This window comes from Hyalella azteca, unplaced genomic scaffold (assembly GCF_000764305.2).
Source record: "Hyalella azteca isolate HAZT.00-mixed unplaced genomic scaffold, Hazt_2.0.2 contig5630, whole genome shotgun sequence".
In the NCBI taxonomy this organism is placed as follows: Eukaryota; Metazoa; Arthropoda; class Malacostraca; order Amphipoda; family Hyalellidae; genus Hyalella; species Hyalella azteca.
This window is the reverse complement of record NW_025935813.1, coordinates 15,478-34,541: the sequence shown is the minus strand read 5'-3', so window position 1 is coordinate 34,541 and position 19,064 is coordinate 15,478. Positions and strand designations below refer to the sequence as shown.

Genomic DNA, 19,064 nt, shown 5'->3' with positions numbered 1-19,064 from the left:
ATGAGACTATTGGTGTCACACAATATCGCGATAGGCCTACCAAGGGATAGTGATCTAGGTACTAGCTTCAGAGTTTATTGACACGAATTCAGAGCAGGGGGGCGGCGGCGAATAACTGAATTAGAAAACTATCGCGATAATTTTTCACTACATGAAAGTAAAGTAAAGCACTCTACGTTCAGCACACAAAAAATAGAAGAAATCTAATGCAAAGAGACCTGTGATGCGTAGAACACTTTTTTTATGCAAGAGGAAACGTAAAATCGGGCATATGCAACAAATGCTCAATTAAATAGACCAATCCCTGCACGCAACGACTATTTGTCGACACAAGAATTCGAACATACCTTCACTTTAGTACCATTGCAGCGCGATACCGAGTTCAGAACCTGTTCAGTAATTTTATTTCTAGCGGGATTTTTTCATTTTAATTCGTTTTAAATTGGAAATATCGCACGGCGCAGCATGTCATTCACCGTCATTAATGCGTGTAACAGTACATCAAAGATAGTAAAGAATTTGAATGAATTAATCAGAATCCGACGCAGATCCAGCAGACGATTCTTTGGTCTCCTGGCGCTTCATGCTGCGCAGGGCCTTCTCACGCAGGCGCCTCTCGAGCTCCTCAGCTCCGGGGCCGTCGCCATCTTCTTCTTCATCGCCACTGGAATCCTGATAATAAGCACAGGCTTGTCAATATAACTATATTCTATGATCCGAACGAACAGCCAAATGGCTGCAGCATCTTCTAACTTCACAATGAGCAAGAACATTTTTCTTTACTTTCTTAATCCAAGTTTATTCACCGATATTACCGAGCTAAATTCGCTTACTCGGGTTGCATACAAGATAGCACATACATAACATATATTGTATGTTGCTGTGTAACATTTAAAACATGTATACTTTTTTGTAATATTGAACTTGCAAACTTCAATACATTTCGACCAAAGCGTGCAAATTTATCATCAGCTTAATCACGCTTTTCTAGAATGACTCGCGACTAGACGAAGTCGTTCCCCTACGATGAACTGGTCATTCTAACGTTTCATTACTGGTATTTAGGTGGCTGCTTAACAAATTAAGTCACAAAGTCAAATGAATTTACCATTTTCCACTGAAATATAATGAATTCAATTATATATATTTTTTCTGATCAAATTTTGGTGACATTACGAACCAAGCAAATAAGAAACTAACGAGTACTAGTGAGCAAATTATTGATCAGTAAACAAGACGAAGAACAAATTGATAATCGACTGTACTTGTACACACTAAAAATTATACATTCAACATATTACAACGAACACATTATTTTCTGTGAATCATGAAGGGCGATCATACATATATATACCGTTAATGAACTTATTTCATGCGGAATATAACGTCGACGAAGGTAGCATTCAAGACAACGGGTGATACCGACAACTGTTATCTATTATAACAACTGTGCTCATGCAAAGCAGATGAGCATAAGCTACTAAATTACAAATACAAACCTCATTACGTTGTTTCTTATGCTTCTTATGTTTCTTGGTCTTCTTGTGCTTCTTCTTCTTATCCTTCTTTTTCTTCTTCTTCTTTTTCTTCTCCTCGGCGTCCGATTCCTCGATAGGAAAAAATTTCAGTTAAATAACATATGCAATACAGAGAAACAAATGAATACTCGAGCACAAAAACGTTCAGGCTGTCAACGTTGCCTAACACTTTTTTCACATGGGAATAAGTTTATGTACGGTACATCGTGATAATTTCCATTAAAACACATAATAGTTTACAATGTTCATTACTTAATAAGATCACTGTTCAAGTTATGGGTTGAGAGCGTATATAATGCATTCATGATGGTCGGTATGTAACATGAATATTGCATTTAAGAAAGGAAATTGATCAGGAACTACATCACGAATTAATAAGAAATACATCCCTGATGTACAAGGAATATGAATCGAACACAATTTTTTTTCAAATATTCACCTCAGACTCTGAAGAACTGGGAGCCGCCTTCTTCTTACGCTTCTTTTTCTTCTTTTTATCTTTCTTGTGGACCGGAGAAGAGACACTCGAGTCAGAAGACTGTTCCTCCTCCTCTTCCTCAGAGTCCGAGGATTGGGATTTGCGTTTCTTGCGTCGCGGTGGAGGTGGCGGCGAGGCTTGATTTGAAGCCGAAGATGAAGCAGAAGATCGACGGCGCTTGGGAGCCGCGACGCTCTTCTCGGCTCCAGAGTCTTCAGAGTCGCTGGATGATCCATCGCTGGGAGGCCTGCCAGGAGAGAAAAAAACTTGTTCGTTTATATGGACGCATATTTAACAAAAAGAGAGGCTAACGCATTCAGATGAGAGAGTCCATAACGTTGATACCCTATACGCAAGACATGAGAAACGATCCTATAATTTACGTTGCGAGACAATTTATACAAAGAATTATTATAGTGTTTTTAGGTAAACACTCAGGCACATGGCTGAGGCTGCAGAATTTCCAGGTGAAAACTGCATACATACAACTTTTGTTGCACGATTGTATCACAGTATTAATGTTCTTACTGCTTCTCTTACATGGATTATTATTGATTAATTCTTTAGCCTGTTTATTATCAAGTCAAATGAATTTTTTCTTTGTTTTACGACAAACCTGGCGGGAGCAGAAGGGGCGGCACTAGCCGACAGTTTAGAGCGGACCTCCTCTATGGTGTCGGCGCCGTAGTTGGCGAGGGCCATGAGGCGGCTCGCGTTGTTCAGGTTGTGGGTCTTGCCGTCCCTGCTGGATGGTGGCGGGCTACGTCTGCACACAACAAGGAACGCTGTAGTGAGAGCTGCGTACTGAAACAAATACTAATTGTCGGAGGTCAAACAGAGGAATGCTGGCAGAGTAGAATATGTATAAATATATACGACCTTGGGGCAGAAGTGGGTATAAGAAGTGAGACAGAAGATGGCGGGAAATACGGTAGAGAAGAAGGAAGACAGACGCGAATAAGCGGCAAGACGGCAAATGACAAGCAGGAAGACTTAATAAAGAAAAATATTGCCTATAATTATAGGATTTAATATTCAATATTTATATATTAAATAATAATCCAATATGATACGATTAAATATAAATTTAATAAAAAAAAACTGAACAATGATATTAGCTCCTCTGCAGCTTCAGCACATACAGGTATTCACGTACCTGATGGGAGAGCGCGAGCGCCTGTGAGGGTAGCCTCCAGACCCTGCGTTGCGTGGCGACCGGCTCCTGCGGGACAATTAAAAAAATATATAATTAGTTTAACGATAAATAATTTCACACAGAATCATCTAGTCAAGATACGCTCTAATTCACAATAAAACTTCAGCCAAAAACATTTATACGCAATGTCTAAAATTATTGCTTCTATTAACAATAGGAAACATCATTCATAAACTGTAGCTTGGTATTAAGAAACTTGGTTTAAGTAATCACATTCTATGTCATGAAATTGCGACAAATCCAGAACAAGGGAATCTTAACAAGCGCACTGAGTTACAAGTAATAATAATAAATGATGCGAGTGCTAACCGTCTCCGCACTGAGTTACAAGTAATAATAATAAATAATGTGACTCCCCACCGTGAGCGCACTGAGTTACAAGTAATAATGATAAATAATGTGACTCCCCACCGTGAGCGCACTGAGTTACAAGTAATAATAATAAATAATGTGACTCCCCACCGTGAGCGCACTGAGTTACAAGTAATAATAATAAATAATGTGTCTCCCACCGTCTCCTCAGTCCAGGGGGCGGGGAGGTGTGTACGCTCATCAGAGGAGGCGGGCGTCGGGGGGACCCGGATGGGCTGTGCAGTAAAGCAAAGAATAAAAAACATGCTCTGGTCTTCAATCAAACTTGCATAAAATAACGGCTGCTGCCGAACTACACCAATTAAAGCAAAGAAATGCACAAGAGGTCAAGCGGTGTCATTTAACACTTATATAGCTTAAATAAGATAGAATATAGTTATGTAAATACTGTAACCAGTGGAGGGCTCAAGCCCCGGCTACTGATACATTATACTTCACCGACTCTAAATATGAGCTACTGTTTAAATACATATATAAAATATATGTACTTATGGAATTTGTTTGAAATCGCCGACACTGAAGATGAAAATTGATATTGATGCGTTATATGTGGTCATAATAGGTAAAAGAAGGGGTGGGATTATTTCAGTATCTTGCACAGGTTGTTAACCACTTGCATGAACATTTTACCGGTAATTTGAAACCATTCAACAGTAAAAAAATTAAATTTTATCATGTCACTGACATGACTTCCATCGATGGAGCTGCTTACATCAAACTAAAATAGAAGAGAGGTGCCACTAATGAACGTGTCTGGTGTAGAGACGCGATTTACTATCATGGTGGTCAGAAATGACGTTATTCACGGTGCGACATGCCGAGGATTTGTGATGCTGGATAAAATGGCCACATAAAACTAGAGAACATCGAACGTACATTCAAAGTACCGTATTTGATCACTTGACCAGCAAGACAATGACGTAGCCCATGATTGACACTATGAAAGCTCTTACAATCGTGCTTTGTGCACTGAAAGACTATAAAATGAAACCAAATTAAACTTTCATAAGAATAAAATGATTGATGAACTAATAAGACTGAATTAGAAGAAGGATTGAAAAAGCCAAGATCTACAAGTAAAAAATCTTTAAGAGGCACCACGCGCTATACACAAAAATAAATGGAATTCACAACCAACCGGCGACGCTGTTGTCCAGGAGATGGAGGTGAACGCCTTCGTCGGAGTGGAGATGGAGACCTTTGGTCGCGTCTCGGGGACGAGGGCGGCGAACCTCGACGCTGACGAGGTGACGGCGATGACCGACGAGGGCGAGGTGAGAGTGGAGACCTGCGACGACGAGGAGATGGCGAGCGGCGCTGACGAAGATGAGGAGAAGTAGGAGATCGACGTCGACGAGGTGACAGTGGAGACTGGCGGTGACGGGGAGAAGCTGAAGAGCGGCGGTCGCGGCGGTGAGAGACTACGCCACGGGGTCCACTGGCGCCTCGCCCGCCCCGACGAGCCGCCTGAGAAATAGAATAGTAGGGAACAATTTAAAACATCTTTGAACGAAAAGACATAAATATGCTAAAACAAGGGCCATAAATATATTGAACAGAATGGCCAATAATAAATTGGAGGGTCATAAATAAATTGAAGAACAGAATGGCCATACATAAACAAGTTAAAGGGAGGGCCAAAAATAAATTGAACAGATGGCCATAAATAAGCCCAACAAAGAAGGCCATAAATAAACTGAACAGATGGCCATAAATAAGCTCAAGAGAAGACCATAAATAAATCGAACAGAAAGCCATACTGATGCTGATCTACTTTTATGCAGGTTATGCCACCAGTTTTCCGGAACCACTGAAGCAATGGAAATATTAAGAAAAATATTTAAGAAAATTTCATATGATTGAAAGAAATCAAGCAAATAATTTTGTTTGGGCATTCAATTTGAATCATGATAATTTCAAACAGTAAATTCAACTAAGAAGCAATCGTATATTATATGTAAGATTTACCATCGCATCTTCTATAAAGCGAGCTTACAAATTAAAGTATGTAATTAAAATTACATACTTTCTGCGATTACATATTTTTCTAGATACACCAAAAAACTACTATTTTTATATTCATTTCATTCGATCACCTTTTCATGTTTCTATTCCTTTCAATGCATAGAAATAACACGAGAACGGCCTTAGCTGTGTCTTTGTGACCACCAGACTTGCTTTTGCATGTGGCAGACTCTCTGAAAAACCAACACCAAAAGATATATAAGATCAAGGGGAAATGTAACAAAATAAATGATTTTGACTCCTTACTGTGTCTTCGTCGGAGCTGCTTTGGTCACGGTGAGCCCTGTACTGGCGCTTCTTGAGCACAGAGTCTTGCTTGCGTCGCAGCTCGAACTTGTCTTCATCGCCGCTGCTGCTGCTGCTGCTTGAGCTGCTGCCCGAGCTCGAGCGTGATCTGCAAACAGCCAAGTAATTATTAAGGCTGGTATATGGTATGGAACTTGTCTTCATCGCCACTGCTGCTGCTTGAGCTGCTGCCCAAGCTCGAGCGTGATCTGCAAACAGCTAAGTATTTATTAAGGCTGGTATATGGTAGCAGGAGTGCGGCGAAGTCCGGGAGCGAGGAATTCGATGTGGAACTCAACGGTGTGGAACTCTTGTTCAGTTGTTCTGCCGTCAGATCAGCAAGTTGCTACGCTCGAGCTTGTTGTCTCTATGATATATCTGAGCCAGCACCCATCTTGGTGCTACGGCCGGCTTTTAGGTTGCCGAAGAATGGCCTGCGGCTATATTTAAAAAATTCTTATGGAGCGATAAGAATTGGAAAATATGGAAAGAATCTTATGGAGCGATAATAATTGGAAAATATGGAAAGAATTCCTATGGAGCGATAAGAATTGGAAAATATGGAAAGAATGCTTTTAGAGCAATAAAAATTGGAAAATAAGGAAATAATTCAATTCTTATGGAGCGATCAGAATTGAAAAATATGGAACGAATGCATAAAGGCAAATGCATAAAACCAAAAATTTGGCAGAAAAAATTATTCCTTAACAGGTAATGGCAACAATCTATGAATCACGTCATTCTCTCATTTTAAAAAATAACACATTCCTTCTGTTTTATAACACATTCCTTTTTTTTCTTGTCTGCAATGGCACTGAATACAAATTAATCACCTAGAAGAACCTGACGATGAGCTAGAGGAGGAAGCTCGATGAGGCCGCTTCCTGGGAGGAGACTCGTGACGTCGCTCCTGCTCTCTGCGCCTGCGTGGCGACGGAGAACGCCGACGGGGCGATCCTGAGCGTCTGCGAGGCGAAGGAGAGCGCCTGCGAAGAGGTGGTGAATGTCTTCGTGCTGGCGACGAGCCTCTTCGTTGAGGAGATCCTCTTCTTATGGATGGTGAGCCTCTTCGTGGAGAAGGTGACCGCTTACGAGGGGAGGGCGATCGTTTTGACCGTCTGGGAGAAGGCGATCTTTGGCGCAGAGAAGATGACCGCTTCCGAGGTGAAGACTTGCGCGGGGAAACCGAACGTTTCCGAGGCGGAGAATAACGCTTACGGGGCGAAGGAGAACGCTTACGGGGCGAAGGAGAACGTTTACGCACCGAAGTAGAACGTTTATGCGGGGAAGGAGATCGTTTCCTTGGTGACAGAGAACGTTTCCGTGGCGATGGAGAACGTTTACGAGGCGATGGAGAACGTTTACGAGGCGAAGGAGAACGTTTACGGGGCGAAGGAGAACGTTTGCGTGGGCTGCCAGAACGTCGGCGCGGTGACGACTTTTTGCGAGGAGAGGCCGACCGTTTTGTTCGAGGACTACGCGACCGACGACGACGAGGCGATCGTGATCGACGCTGGCGGGAAGGCGACGAGCGCTTACGACCTGGCGACGAGCGGCGGGCTCTTGGTGAAGCGGTGCGGTCACCGCCGTGACGAGAAGACCGGCTGGGGGACGACCTGCAAGCACACAAGAATAGTCTCCTCAAGACGCACTAGTGTTGATATGATTTGCGAGCACGATGAAAAAAATATGATTGATTAACGAGCACGATCAAAAAAATGACTGATCAATGAGCAAAATGAATGAAAAAAAATATGATTGAATAACGAGCACGATGAAAAATATATGATTGATTAAGGAGCACGATGAAAAATATATGACTGAATAACGAGCACGATAAAAAAATGACTGATCAACGAGCAAAATGAAAACTTGTCAAATGGCATCTAAGTGAAGCCTATAAAATGACGATTCAAAGCATGAGATAATGTCATCAGCAGGTGAGGTTTGAAATACTAATCTTAAATAATTCGATCAAGCCATGAACAGCAGTTCAGGCGAGAGAACAAGAAATTATTTATTTCAGACCACATATCCATTCACTCAACTGTATATTCATTGCTAGAAAAACTAACCCGACAATGAACGCAGCTAATATACAAATAATAGCGACTTTTAGCACATGCTTACCTCCTATCTTTACGCTCGTCTCGGGATTTATTGCTTTCATCCCTGGATCTTGTGCTCGGAGTGGGAAGGGGCAGTAGAGGCGCCATGTTGGGCGTTGGTAACAAGGCTTTACCCACGTTAGCAGCGCTGCTGCCGCCGGTATTGATGGCCGCCCCAATCACGGGGGGCGTAGCTATCAGGGGTGATTTTATGGCCCCCCCTTCGAGGACTGCTGCAGACACGGCGGCAGCTGCAGCGGCCGCCGCTGCCGGGATATCAGAGTCTTTCTTGCTGTCGTCAGCGTGACCGTTAGCAACTTGCTTTGCAGGTGATTGGGTGTCAGGCTTCTCAGAAGCTTCGTCTTTGTCGCCATTATTTGACGATGATGTATCTTTGGATTTGAGATCTGTGGCGTCATCTTTGTCCTCATGTCTTGGAAGTGAACAGTAAGAGAAAATAATATAGATTGCAACAGAAATATTTCAACAAATAAGACATGAACGCCAAATATAGATAAGATTTCTGATACCAAGGCTGAAATATAGGTAAGGCACTACACTCAGTTGAACAGCGTTGCTTGGCCAATTCAATGCAAGAAGGCTTTAAATACACTCAGTCTAGTCAACATTTATTGACAAGCAATGATCAACACAACCAGTACAAATTAATCTTAAATTCAAATATCTTAAATCTACCCTGTCATATGCACAATTGTAGAATTCACTTTTGATCTCAAGTATCACCACAAAGTTGAGACATATATCAATACTTCACGTCAAGACTTGCTTCTATAAACTATACATTTTGAAGTTTTATTTTTTATATAGATATATATGTACTCACTTTGCAGGAGATTCCTCTTTGCCTTCTTCCTTCTTGCCGTCCTTTTTGCCGCTGTCTTTACGCTGGTCTTCCTTGCTGGACTTGTCCTTCCTGTGGCGGTCGTCCTTGCGATGGTCCGGGGACGAGGAGCGGTCACGACGAGACGAGCGGCCACTGCCTTTGTCGCGACTGCGGCTGCGTCTGACGAGGTAGACAATTTTAAGAAACTAAACAATAATTGCTAGGAGACTCTTGAACTAAAGATCCAATGTTGTCTTTCTGGTGATTGCATTGGGGACTCTTGAACTAAAGAGCTCTTCAACAGGATGCAAGTGCGCTGTGTGGAATGAATGAAAATGAAGGTTCGGATATCAATTCAGATGTGATAAAGATCCAATGTCGTCTTTCCGGTGATTGCATTGTCAGCCGAACGTGCCGCACTTCAATAATTTCTAGTTTATCATCAACAATTGAAAATATAAAAAGAATCAATCTATTTACAAGACCATAGAACTTGAAGACTTGCAGCCAATACTTACGGCGTGGCTGTCAGACAAGACACTCACCTGTCCCGCCTCTCCTTGTCCCTATCGCGGTCTCGCTCACGGTCGCGCTTCTCACGCTCCTTCTGCTTCTCTTCTTCTTCCTGGCACGACATCTCAGCAATTATTTAGAAACTTAAATCGATTTCAGGCTATAATAAAAAAACATCCATACGGCTTCAAATGAGAACGAAAATTCTAGCTTTTTCTTCATTCAGAATTGATATTTGATGATCCAAGTTCCAGTTTAACCTTTTAGGCTGAAGGAATTTTTTCTATGGAAATTACCTATACATACATAGCAATAAGCCAATACTTTCCAATGACTTGAATATACGCGCGCACTAGTCACCATTAATACGAGTCGCAAAACCAGCAAGCTGACACAATTCAGTATTAGCAAAATTTAAATATCAAACATTATTCAGCTCAATTCAGGGTTAATTATGAAACACGTGCATTCTTATCAACTGTCACCTTATTACTACCATGCAAAATTTTTGCACTGCTTTTTACCAAAAATTACTGACGGTATTCAATCTTTTCAATATTACCTAAGGGGTTACTGGTCATTAGGCTACCCAATATTTCCTTCAATAAAGAAACTCATCTAAATAAGTCATCTTACGCAGCAAACCAATTTTTCATTTGCGTTAATTCTTCAAACAAATAAAATTTAAAAAAATTATTATTACATTGATATTTTGAACACAGCATTGTTGATAAAAGCCTCATTTACTGACCATTTTCTTCTTAAGTTCCTCTTTCTTCTGATCAAGGAAGAGTTTAGGGATGCCAGTAGGATTGCTCTGGGCAGACACTAGCAGCTCCCACAGCGCCGACATGAAAAGCTTGGCATTCTTACCATCAAGGAAGCCTGTCATCATGATCTGCATCTTCTTGGGGTCTGGATTCTGCAAGTTACACACAGTCCGTGAATAACATTACTTAACTTCATATTAATAGTGTTAGGCATACCAATTGTCACGCTGATGCTATGCAGTAATACCGAGCCCAAGGAAGGGCTTGAACATTGTGAACTAAATACTCAGGTCCAGGATAATTGTTCTGCGCAGATCTCGCAAATGCCTCATTTTCCTGAAGAAGAAAACACGAATGAAACTTACAGCATTTCTTACTTTTATTCTGGCATTAATAAAGAAACTGAAGACAAAATAACTTTTAGAAAAATCCCATAACAATTCCATTAAATCATTACAAAACAAAACTGCAACTTTCAGTTCATTGAAATGAAGCACTTGACCCGGAAAATCATCGAAAAACTAAACTCAATCAGAATTTTCTCTATAATTGGATATCATTTAAAATTAAAATAAAGGTACCAGTATCACCAAAGGGATTGAAAGCAGAATTACCAGCCCTCTTAAAAAACTAAATTTGAACCCTAGACATTACAAAATTTAATTTTACTGTCACTCCACAGGAGCTTCGTAAATATTCATTAAATAGATCAAAGTGGATTAATCCAATAGTCTGTATTTCAAACAGAACGTTTAGAACGTTTCAAGAAGTACAAGAGCTGAACACACGGCAATAAGTTGTATAGTGGTGACGCCCGAGAGATGCTTTTGTATTACTTACACAAATGAATTCTGTTCAACTGCATTTGGATATTAAAATGTATTAAAATGTATGTGTTTTGTGTGATGAATCATGTGTCTGGAAGACTTCATCTCCGCAGGAGGTTTGCAGGCATGGAGGCAACTACGTGAGCATGTAACAGCCTCAGCTGCCAAGTCAATGGTGCAGATCTTTGTTCCAGAGCCAGTCTGGAGTGTCCGGCGTTCGAGTTGAAGGGCCGTGACGTTCATGAACTCTGAGAACCCATGACCTCTCAGGTCAGGGCTCAGAGCTTCGAAGTAACGGCATTTAGCAGCCATCAGCGTGCGGGGAATGAGGGAGGGGGCCAGGATGGTGTCAAATGTGATGCAGCAGCAGCAACAATGTTGGTGGTGTTGGTGGACATGGTATGGGTAGTGGACGGGGGAAGGTAATGTGGGATGCGCTGATGAGAAGAGGCAGATTTCATCTACCTGCTCCCAAGCATCTGGCAAATGTAGTAGTTGCAGCTGGGTACTCAGACACGAGCTGAGCCCTTCAGAAACACAGAAGTGTTCCCAAGAGGCACATCATCATAGAATGTGATGGCAGTGGTAGCCTCCCACTCATGCACTAAGCACAAGCAGAAGAGAGCCTGGTAGGAGCAGGCAGGAGGCTACACTCCTCCAGGAGGCGGTACGCACGCAGTCAGGGAGTGAGAGCCTCACAGCTTTACATGCTAGATTTTGGGAAGATTTCACATTATCAGCTCACCAAGCTCACAGAATGTGTTCCTATAGTATGAGTTTGATTAACTCAGTGGAAGACAGGATAGCAATTTTTTCAATGCTCTAAAATAATTTTGAAAAATTTAGTCCTCAGAGTAGTTTAGTGCTTTATTCATAGCCAAAAAGCTAAAATATATTTAGAATGAACCAATTTATTAAAAAATTAGTATTATACAACGAATTTCCCACAACCCTGGCAGTGAAGTAGCTACCTGCTTTGTAGCATTGTTTGCCATGCAACAACCTCTCCTGATTCACACGTAATGAGCTGAAAAGAGGTTCATATTTTACACAGGCATTCCAAAAAAGAAATACCAGCATCAGGAAATTCACACATTTAACATACCTTCTCAGATTCAAGCTGATTGAAGACAAAGTCAACAACAACATCATCATCTACACCAAGCATTTGAGTGATGCGTTCTGTCACCCATGGCTTGATGACATCAAGTTTGATCTTGCTGATGTCAACCTGAAATTATGACAATATATTATGAGCATAATATCAAAAGTAATCTCCTAATAATGGCATGCTATGAAGACAGAAGGCTGTTACTGTGATGCTAATAGTGTTATGTGTAATTCAATATAAGTATCAACCCCCGATATTAACAAAATAAAATAACTTAAAATATATTGCATATGATGAAGGAATTCAGGCTCTGATGCATTCATATTCAACAGCTATGGCTATGTGATCAGCAAGAATCACAAGTTAGTAACACAAGACAATTCATTATTCAGTTTGTGCTATGGTTATGACACTACCTATATACCGTAGAATGGGGTAACTTAGACCGGCGGGGTAACTTAGACCACTTTTCGTTTTTTTTACAAAAACCCCCACAACTCAAAAACTATTTGACATAGAAAAATTTTGTCAATGGGCATTAAAGGCCTAATACTGAGGCTACATAACATAATAGAAAGATTTAAAAAGTTTGCATATCTAATAGGTTAAAAAATTAAAAATGTGACCCACAAAAAAAGCTATTATTTAAAGCCTGTCATAGTACCCCCTCCAATTTTTTTATTTTTTGGTTAAATAACTCCAGGTTTTGATGCATTGTAGTAGAACTCTTCTAGTTACATATGCAAATGACAAATTTTAGGAAAGTGTCATATTTTGCAAATGGGGGGCACTGCCCCTAAATGGGGTAACTAAGACCACCTAATGTCAGCCCTGATGGGGTAACATAGACCGGCTTGGAAGTTAATATAAAATTACCATATATAACATATTTTATGTTTGACAGCCTATTTATGTTTTTTCTTTATGTTTCAGACTCTACAGAGTCTTATATATGGTAATTTTAACTTAATATCCAAGCCAGTCAATATTACCCCATCAGGGCTGCCATTAGGTAGTCACATTTCCCTCATTATGGGGTGGCGCCCCCCATTTGCAAACTATGACACTTTCCTCTAGATTGTCATTTGCATTTGTAACTAGAAGAGTTCTACTACAATGCACCAAAACCTGGAGTTATTTGAAGTTATTTTACCAAAAAAAAATAATTGATTTTACCACCCGGTCTAAGTTACCCCAAGAGCTAGGGTAACAAAGACCATCACTTTTTTTGAAATTACAAAAAGACTATGAGAGGCAGGAGCCAGCAATTTATGGTGAGTGAAGCTAGAGTATAGACCTGTATTTTGCATGTTTCAATTCAAGTTTAATTTAGCTAGTAAGAAAATGGCATCATTTATAAGAAAAAAAGCGGTCTAAGTTACCCCATTTTACGGTATCAAGTTCAATTTCTGGACAAACAAAAATTTTCTATTTACTCTTTCAAAATCCAAACTCAATAAGCTTCCTGATTCATGTAGAATTGTTCCAACATTTTCATAAGAGAAGGAAGGAAATAAAAATGTATTTTCAAAATTATACAAAATACAATATCAGTTCAATGGAATCTGTGTCTATTAAACTTGCAGTTTATATCTTGCATTTGATCAACTCCATTAACATTTTTATTATATTCTGATAAATACTAGACTAAGGAGCTCTAAGCAATCCAAATCTTTTAAAATTTGAGACATGAAAACTTACGATACAAATTTTAAAGAACTAATTATACATGTTAAATTTAATTACTTCCATAATGAAACAATAATGAAAATTTCCAATTTCCATAGAGCAAACCTTTTTGGCAAGACAATCAGTAAAATTTGAGATATGAAAACTTGCAATACAAATTTCAAAGAACTGATTATACATGTTAATTGCTTCCATAATGAAACAATAATGAAAATTTCCATAGAACAAACCTTTTTGGCAAGACAATCAGTAAAATTTGAGATATGAAAACATGCAATACAAATTTCAAAGAACTGATTATACATGTTAAATTTAATTGCTTTCATAATGAAACAATAATGAAAATTTCCATAGAACAAACCTTTTTGGCAAGACAATCAGAAAACTTCATCTCCCTCATGAGCTTCTTCTCCTTGTTGCTGAAGCGGTTATCCTGCTCAGCAGACGTGCCCTGCAGACAACATAGAAATATTATATTAATTATGAGCAACAATAACCCAATTTAGAATTCTATATAATCATATAATTCAATTAAATGCTTTAATAAATGAAAAATTTTAGGGCAAAATCATTAAAGTCTATACATCAATATCTTTATCATACAAAAAATGCTTTTCTTCAGATCAGGTTGATTGAAAGTTTAATTTCAAATAGAGCAGCATTTGGCTAATTATTTCATACTTGTAAAAATTGGTAGGACTGTGGCTAAGCCGCTAAAGCTAACAGCTGACCCGGTACAAGATTTCAAGATACACAGAGGTTAGGAAGAGGGCAAGAGGCTGGCTCAAAATACAGTTGTAAATGAAGTCTTATTGTTCTCAAATAGAGCTGAATAGGCTGATGATGAACAGACATGACATGGGAGCAAATTTATCAAACAAGGTTGACAGGGAACATGGAATTATTTCAAGAAATTAGGATGGTTACCTGCAGGGTTGGCATAATTAAATCAAACTGATGAAATCATGTGATTAAATCACTTGATTTTTTTATAAGAAACTGTAATTTTTTTATTTTTTCAATTTTTCCGATTTTTTTCATAGATATAAATATATTGAGTGGCAGTCTTTAATATTTATTCAGAGGTATTGTTATTCATGATTTAGTATAAATGTACTATGACCAATTGGAATATAAACCTGTTGGCTTTACTGTGTATTACGTTCCAATGAATTGGATGTGTTTGGTACAGAGGCATCAAGTGTTGCAAACTTGCAATACATTGTACATATAACATAGATAGCAGCTTAGCTAATTCTTAGAAGGCTATAAGTAGTCTTTAACTATTTCACCATTTGTTATATATTAATCACTTTATATAATTTACATGTTTTAGCAAACTTATATAAGAAGGGTTGGTTGAGATTGTATTGACCTTTTAGGGATTTAGAAAGATTTTCCACTGTAATATGAGTAATGAGTATTCTAATTAAAATATTTAATTCCAATATTTTAATACGTAAATTTATAACTAGAAACAAAACAATTACAATTATAAAACTATATGTATGTAAAATAATTAAATGCAGTGAATGTAAATAAAATGTTTGAATTGTGTACATGTTTATTTCAAAGAGAGTTAGCTATCCTCATACCATAAGTCTGGTTTCAAATTGTTTGAGGTTTGTTTGGTTGTTGTTCAGTTTATGTTTAGTATATATTAGTTAATTGATCTGAATCAAATGGGAACAGTGCAGTCAGTTACTCAGTCACTACTCACTAGGTACTAGTTGGTGCGTTTAGAGGGTAGAGTCTGGTAGATTTATAGGACATAAAACTATTAGATCTATTGATAGTGTTGTGCAGTGTGCACTGTGCTATCAACTACCTATATGTTATGTGACTCTTCAATGTTTAGAAGATCCACATTCCTGAAGTGTTGTTGTATATTGAAGACAGTTAAATGGTCAATATTTAGCTCGTTACATTGCCCCATACAAACTTTACAAAGCTAATGAATAGACTTATCAATAATTGTTTACCCTAAAGTCCCAAAGTGTTAAACACCACCTTGGCCATTCTTGAAAACAAAAACTGCCTTTTTTAGCCATCTGTATATGGTTATTGTTAGTAGGCTAATTGCAAAATAAAAAATAACATTTAAAAAAGACACAAAAGCTGAAAAAATAAAAAAATCAATTAAAGCAAAAAATCCTGCCAAAATAGAAAATAAATCATTGATTTTTTTTTATTAAAAAAAATCACCAACCCTGGTTAGGTTAGCCTAACCTGCCATTATGCTAGTCTGGAAAAGTCCTATTTTTGTCTGAAATATCGCGGCTCTAATATCATATAATTTCAGTAGGTATGAAATCTCGCGGCTCTAATATCATATAATTTCAGTAGGTATGAAATCTCGCGGCTCGAATGTCATAAATTTTTGTTTGATTAAAAAATCGCGGTTTGCACTTCGCAAACATGTCATTTCATAAAATTTTCAACTTTCACGGCTGGCAAATCCATAAAACCACGGCTTGAAAAATTCAGTCGCGGCTCGCCAAGTAGATATATTCCATACTAGCCATTATGCATTATGCTCCTATTGGTATGCAAAAATGAACTGATTTTTAAATAACCTTTTTTTTACCACTTTGCTTGTCACAGACGAATCAGCAGAGAATGCTCATAATTCTTTGCTTTTTCAATGAAAACCATATAATATTAGCTGGAAGTGTAATGTGCATGTCAGCATTTGCATGGATGATGGATCATGCATCAATTGAATGGTTCAATTGTCAAATAATTATAGCTTTAATAATTGCCTTTATTAGCTTAATTGTTGGAAAGTTGTGGCTCAGTTTTATTTAAAAACTCAATGCCAGACAACCACTGCCATTGAAATAATCAGATGATTCATTTCGGTATTATTGCAGATTAACTACATCCAAAAAAAGGGTGTTTTTTTTTTTAATTATATGTTTTTTGGGGTGTAGATTACGAATCTGAAATCCATTTTTGGCGGTCGGCATCGGAAAACCGATTTTTTTCGCGACTTACTAACATGGGGGTTACGTAACTTACGTTACCCAATACCCACTCACCTTTATTTACTAACATGGGGGTTACGTAACTTACGTTACCCACTCACCTTTATTTACTAACATGGGGGTTACGTAACTTACGTTACCCACTCACCTTTATATAAAGGGTCAGATTGTTCATCGAAATTTTACAAAAAGCTCTTAGGTTGAACTAAGTCAGCCATTCAGCCAAGTTCCTTTTTTTAGATAGCATTTTGATCTAAAAGGAACCTGGGCAAACCAACCCAACCTGCGAGTTGGCGTTAGGTTGTGATCTCTCGATGTGGCAATGTATCTCCAGATTTATGGACAAAGAAGACGAAAATGTTACCCGTTGCAGTGCAACGGGTAACATTTTCGTCTTCTTTACCCGTTGCAGTGCAACGGGTAAGTTTCATTCAAGATGTCGTGCGCTACGTGTGATCTCTCGATTTTTGGGTCGGAAAAAAATCAGTTTTCCGATGCCGACCGCCAAAAATGGATTTCAGATTCGTAATCTACACCCCAAAAAACATATAATTAAAAAAAAACACCCTTTTTTTGGATGTAGTTAATCTGCAATAATACCTTCATTTCATCATTGAATGATAGGCGCTGGCGCTGTGTAGCAATTCAAGTGCTTTTAAGATTCGAGTTAATTTACAATAAATGGCCACTAGGACTAGGCCTACCTATTTTTGCAGATCAACAGAAACCGGAATCCAAATATTAATTTAACAGAACTGCACCAAGCTATTTAGGTATTCATAGCTACTTGGGTACCTAATGGGTACTCTACGGTCTCTACCGACGTGGCGGGCATAAGGAAAACTTACACGAAAGAATCCTGCATCAGACATCTTTTCCGATGAATGCTCTCAAGTACGTCTTCCTTTCAAATTATCTCACTTATCTGGTATATTACAAAGCTACATTATTACAACTGCTGAATCAGAAAAAATTCAACACAGTAAGATCTGTTTAAAACCACGACTATAAATGTAGGTATACTATGAACTATGAATCAAACTGGTCTCGAGACTCAAGTAACCACAAACTTTGCCTCAATACTCAGGAGCCGTCAACCGCGTTTATGCTGAAAGGCGTCCTACCTTGGCTAAATTAACTTTGTCCACAGCGATGACGCACATTTTGCTCTAAAATGCATATTTTTACCCGAAAAACTTGAATTTAAGAAACGCTTGAAAACATCGATTTAAAGGTGTTGGTGATGACTGTGTACGGATGTTTGCTTCCATGAATCCTTATTGCTATTCAATCAGTAAATAACTGTAGATTTGTAGCAAGATATACTACAATTTTCTAATATACTTGGTAGCATCACAATGTACATATATGCTCATCTTGTGGCACATACCAACAAAGGAAAATAATTACTTCACATGTCATTTAGCAAACACAATCGGCTCAAGCAAAATTTTTGAGGGACATATTATTGACGTTTAAGGTGCCTTTCCACAAGGAAGTGCAACCGTTGAAACGTGGGCTACAAATTTGTGTCTTGAATCAGCCTGGATCCAACATTGAGTCTCAGAATGCAATAAAACACTAAGTCTTGGATGTAGAAGCAGCCGACAACGTTGAAGCATCGTAAAAACACCGAATCGACACTTGAGCGAACTCAAGCGCGAGCTCAAGAGGCAAACCTAAATTCACCTTCAACTTACCCAGTCATAAATCCATAAATACCAAACGGATTTCTTTCAAATTTGAGAGATAAGTAGATAATATTAGTAATTTGTGGACAGATTAATTTCAAAATTTTACATCAACTACTTTTTCATTAATACGGGAAACCTAACTTCATTTTCCACTCACCCATCCATAAATCCATAAATAATGAACGGATTTTATTCAAATTTGAAATATAAGTAGATAACATCTTTAATTTGTGGACGGAATTTTTTCAAGTTTTTACATCAATAACTTTTTCATTAATACGGAAAACCTAACTGAATTTTTAACTCCCTCAGCCATAAATCCATAAACAATGAACGGATTTCATTCAAATTTGAAATACAAGTAGATAACATCTGTAATTTTTGGCCGGAATTTTTTCAAATTTTTACATCAATTACTTTTTCTAATGCCACAAAATACTGGAACTTGACCTGACTAGTACCTAACCAGCGAGGTGAACGTGAAGTTAGGTTTTCCGTATTAATAAAAAAGTTATCGATGTAAAAATTAGAAAAAAAACTCCGTCCGCAAATTACAGATGTTATCTACTTGTATTTCAAATTTGAATAAAATCCGTTCATTGTTCAT

General features: G+C 38.4%; 1 protein-coding gene across 3 annotated transcripts; it reads right to left on the bottom strand.

Annotated features, from left to right (window-relative positions):
- Window positions 1-62: 62 nt before the first annotated feature.
- LOC108668323 (serine/arginine repetitive matrix protein 1) lies at window positions 63-17,892 on the bottom strand. 3 transcript variants are annotated; one of them, XM_018155511.2, is made up of 16 exons: window positions 17,612-17,892; window positions 14,138-14,227; window positions 12,082-12,207; window positions 10,131-10,301; window positions 9,412-9,491; window positions 8,867-9,046; window positions 8,045-8,455; window positions 6,748-7,530; window positions 5,876-6,023; window positions 4,743-5,071; window positions 3,745-3,819; window positions 3,173-3,238; window positions 2,633-2,782; window positions 1,978-2,263; window positions 1,500-1,607; window positions 63-672 (listed from the first exon to the last, which is right to left on the bottom strand). In XM_018155511.2, the coding sequence occupies exons 1-16, from the start codon at window positions 17,633-17,635 to the stop codon at window positions 529-531; spliced, it is 3,171 nt and encodes a 1,056-aa protein (XP_018011000.1). In that variant the 5' UTR covers window positions 17,636-17,892; the 3' UTR covers window positions 63-528. The 3 variants fall into 3 exon arrangements, with proteins under 3 accessions (XP_018011000.1, XP_047736541.1, XP_018011001.1); XM_047880585.1 differs by lacking the exons at window positions 14,138-14,227; window positions 17,612-17,892 and adding an exon at window positions 13,882-13,897; XM_018155512.2 differs by lacking the exons at window positions 12,082-12,207; window positions 14,138-14,227; window positions 17,612-17,892 and adding an exon at window positions 10,990-12,072.
- Between the last annotated feature and the right edge of the window lie 1,172 nt (window positions 17,893-19,064).

Coding starts and splice junctions, on each gene's coding strand:
- LOC108668323 (XM_018155511.2), bottom strand. CDS start 17,635: ATGTCTGATGCAGGATTCTTTCGT. Junction 9,492..10,130: donor AGGAACTTAAGAAGAAAATG/GTCAGTAAATGA, acceptor ATGTCGTGCCAG/GAAGAAGAAGAGAAGCAGAA. Junction 3,239..3,744: donor CCCCCTGGACTGAGGAGACG/GTGGGAGACACA, acceptor ATTGTCCCGCAG/GAGCCGGTCGCCACGCAACG.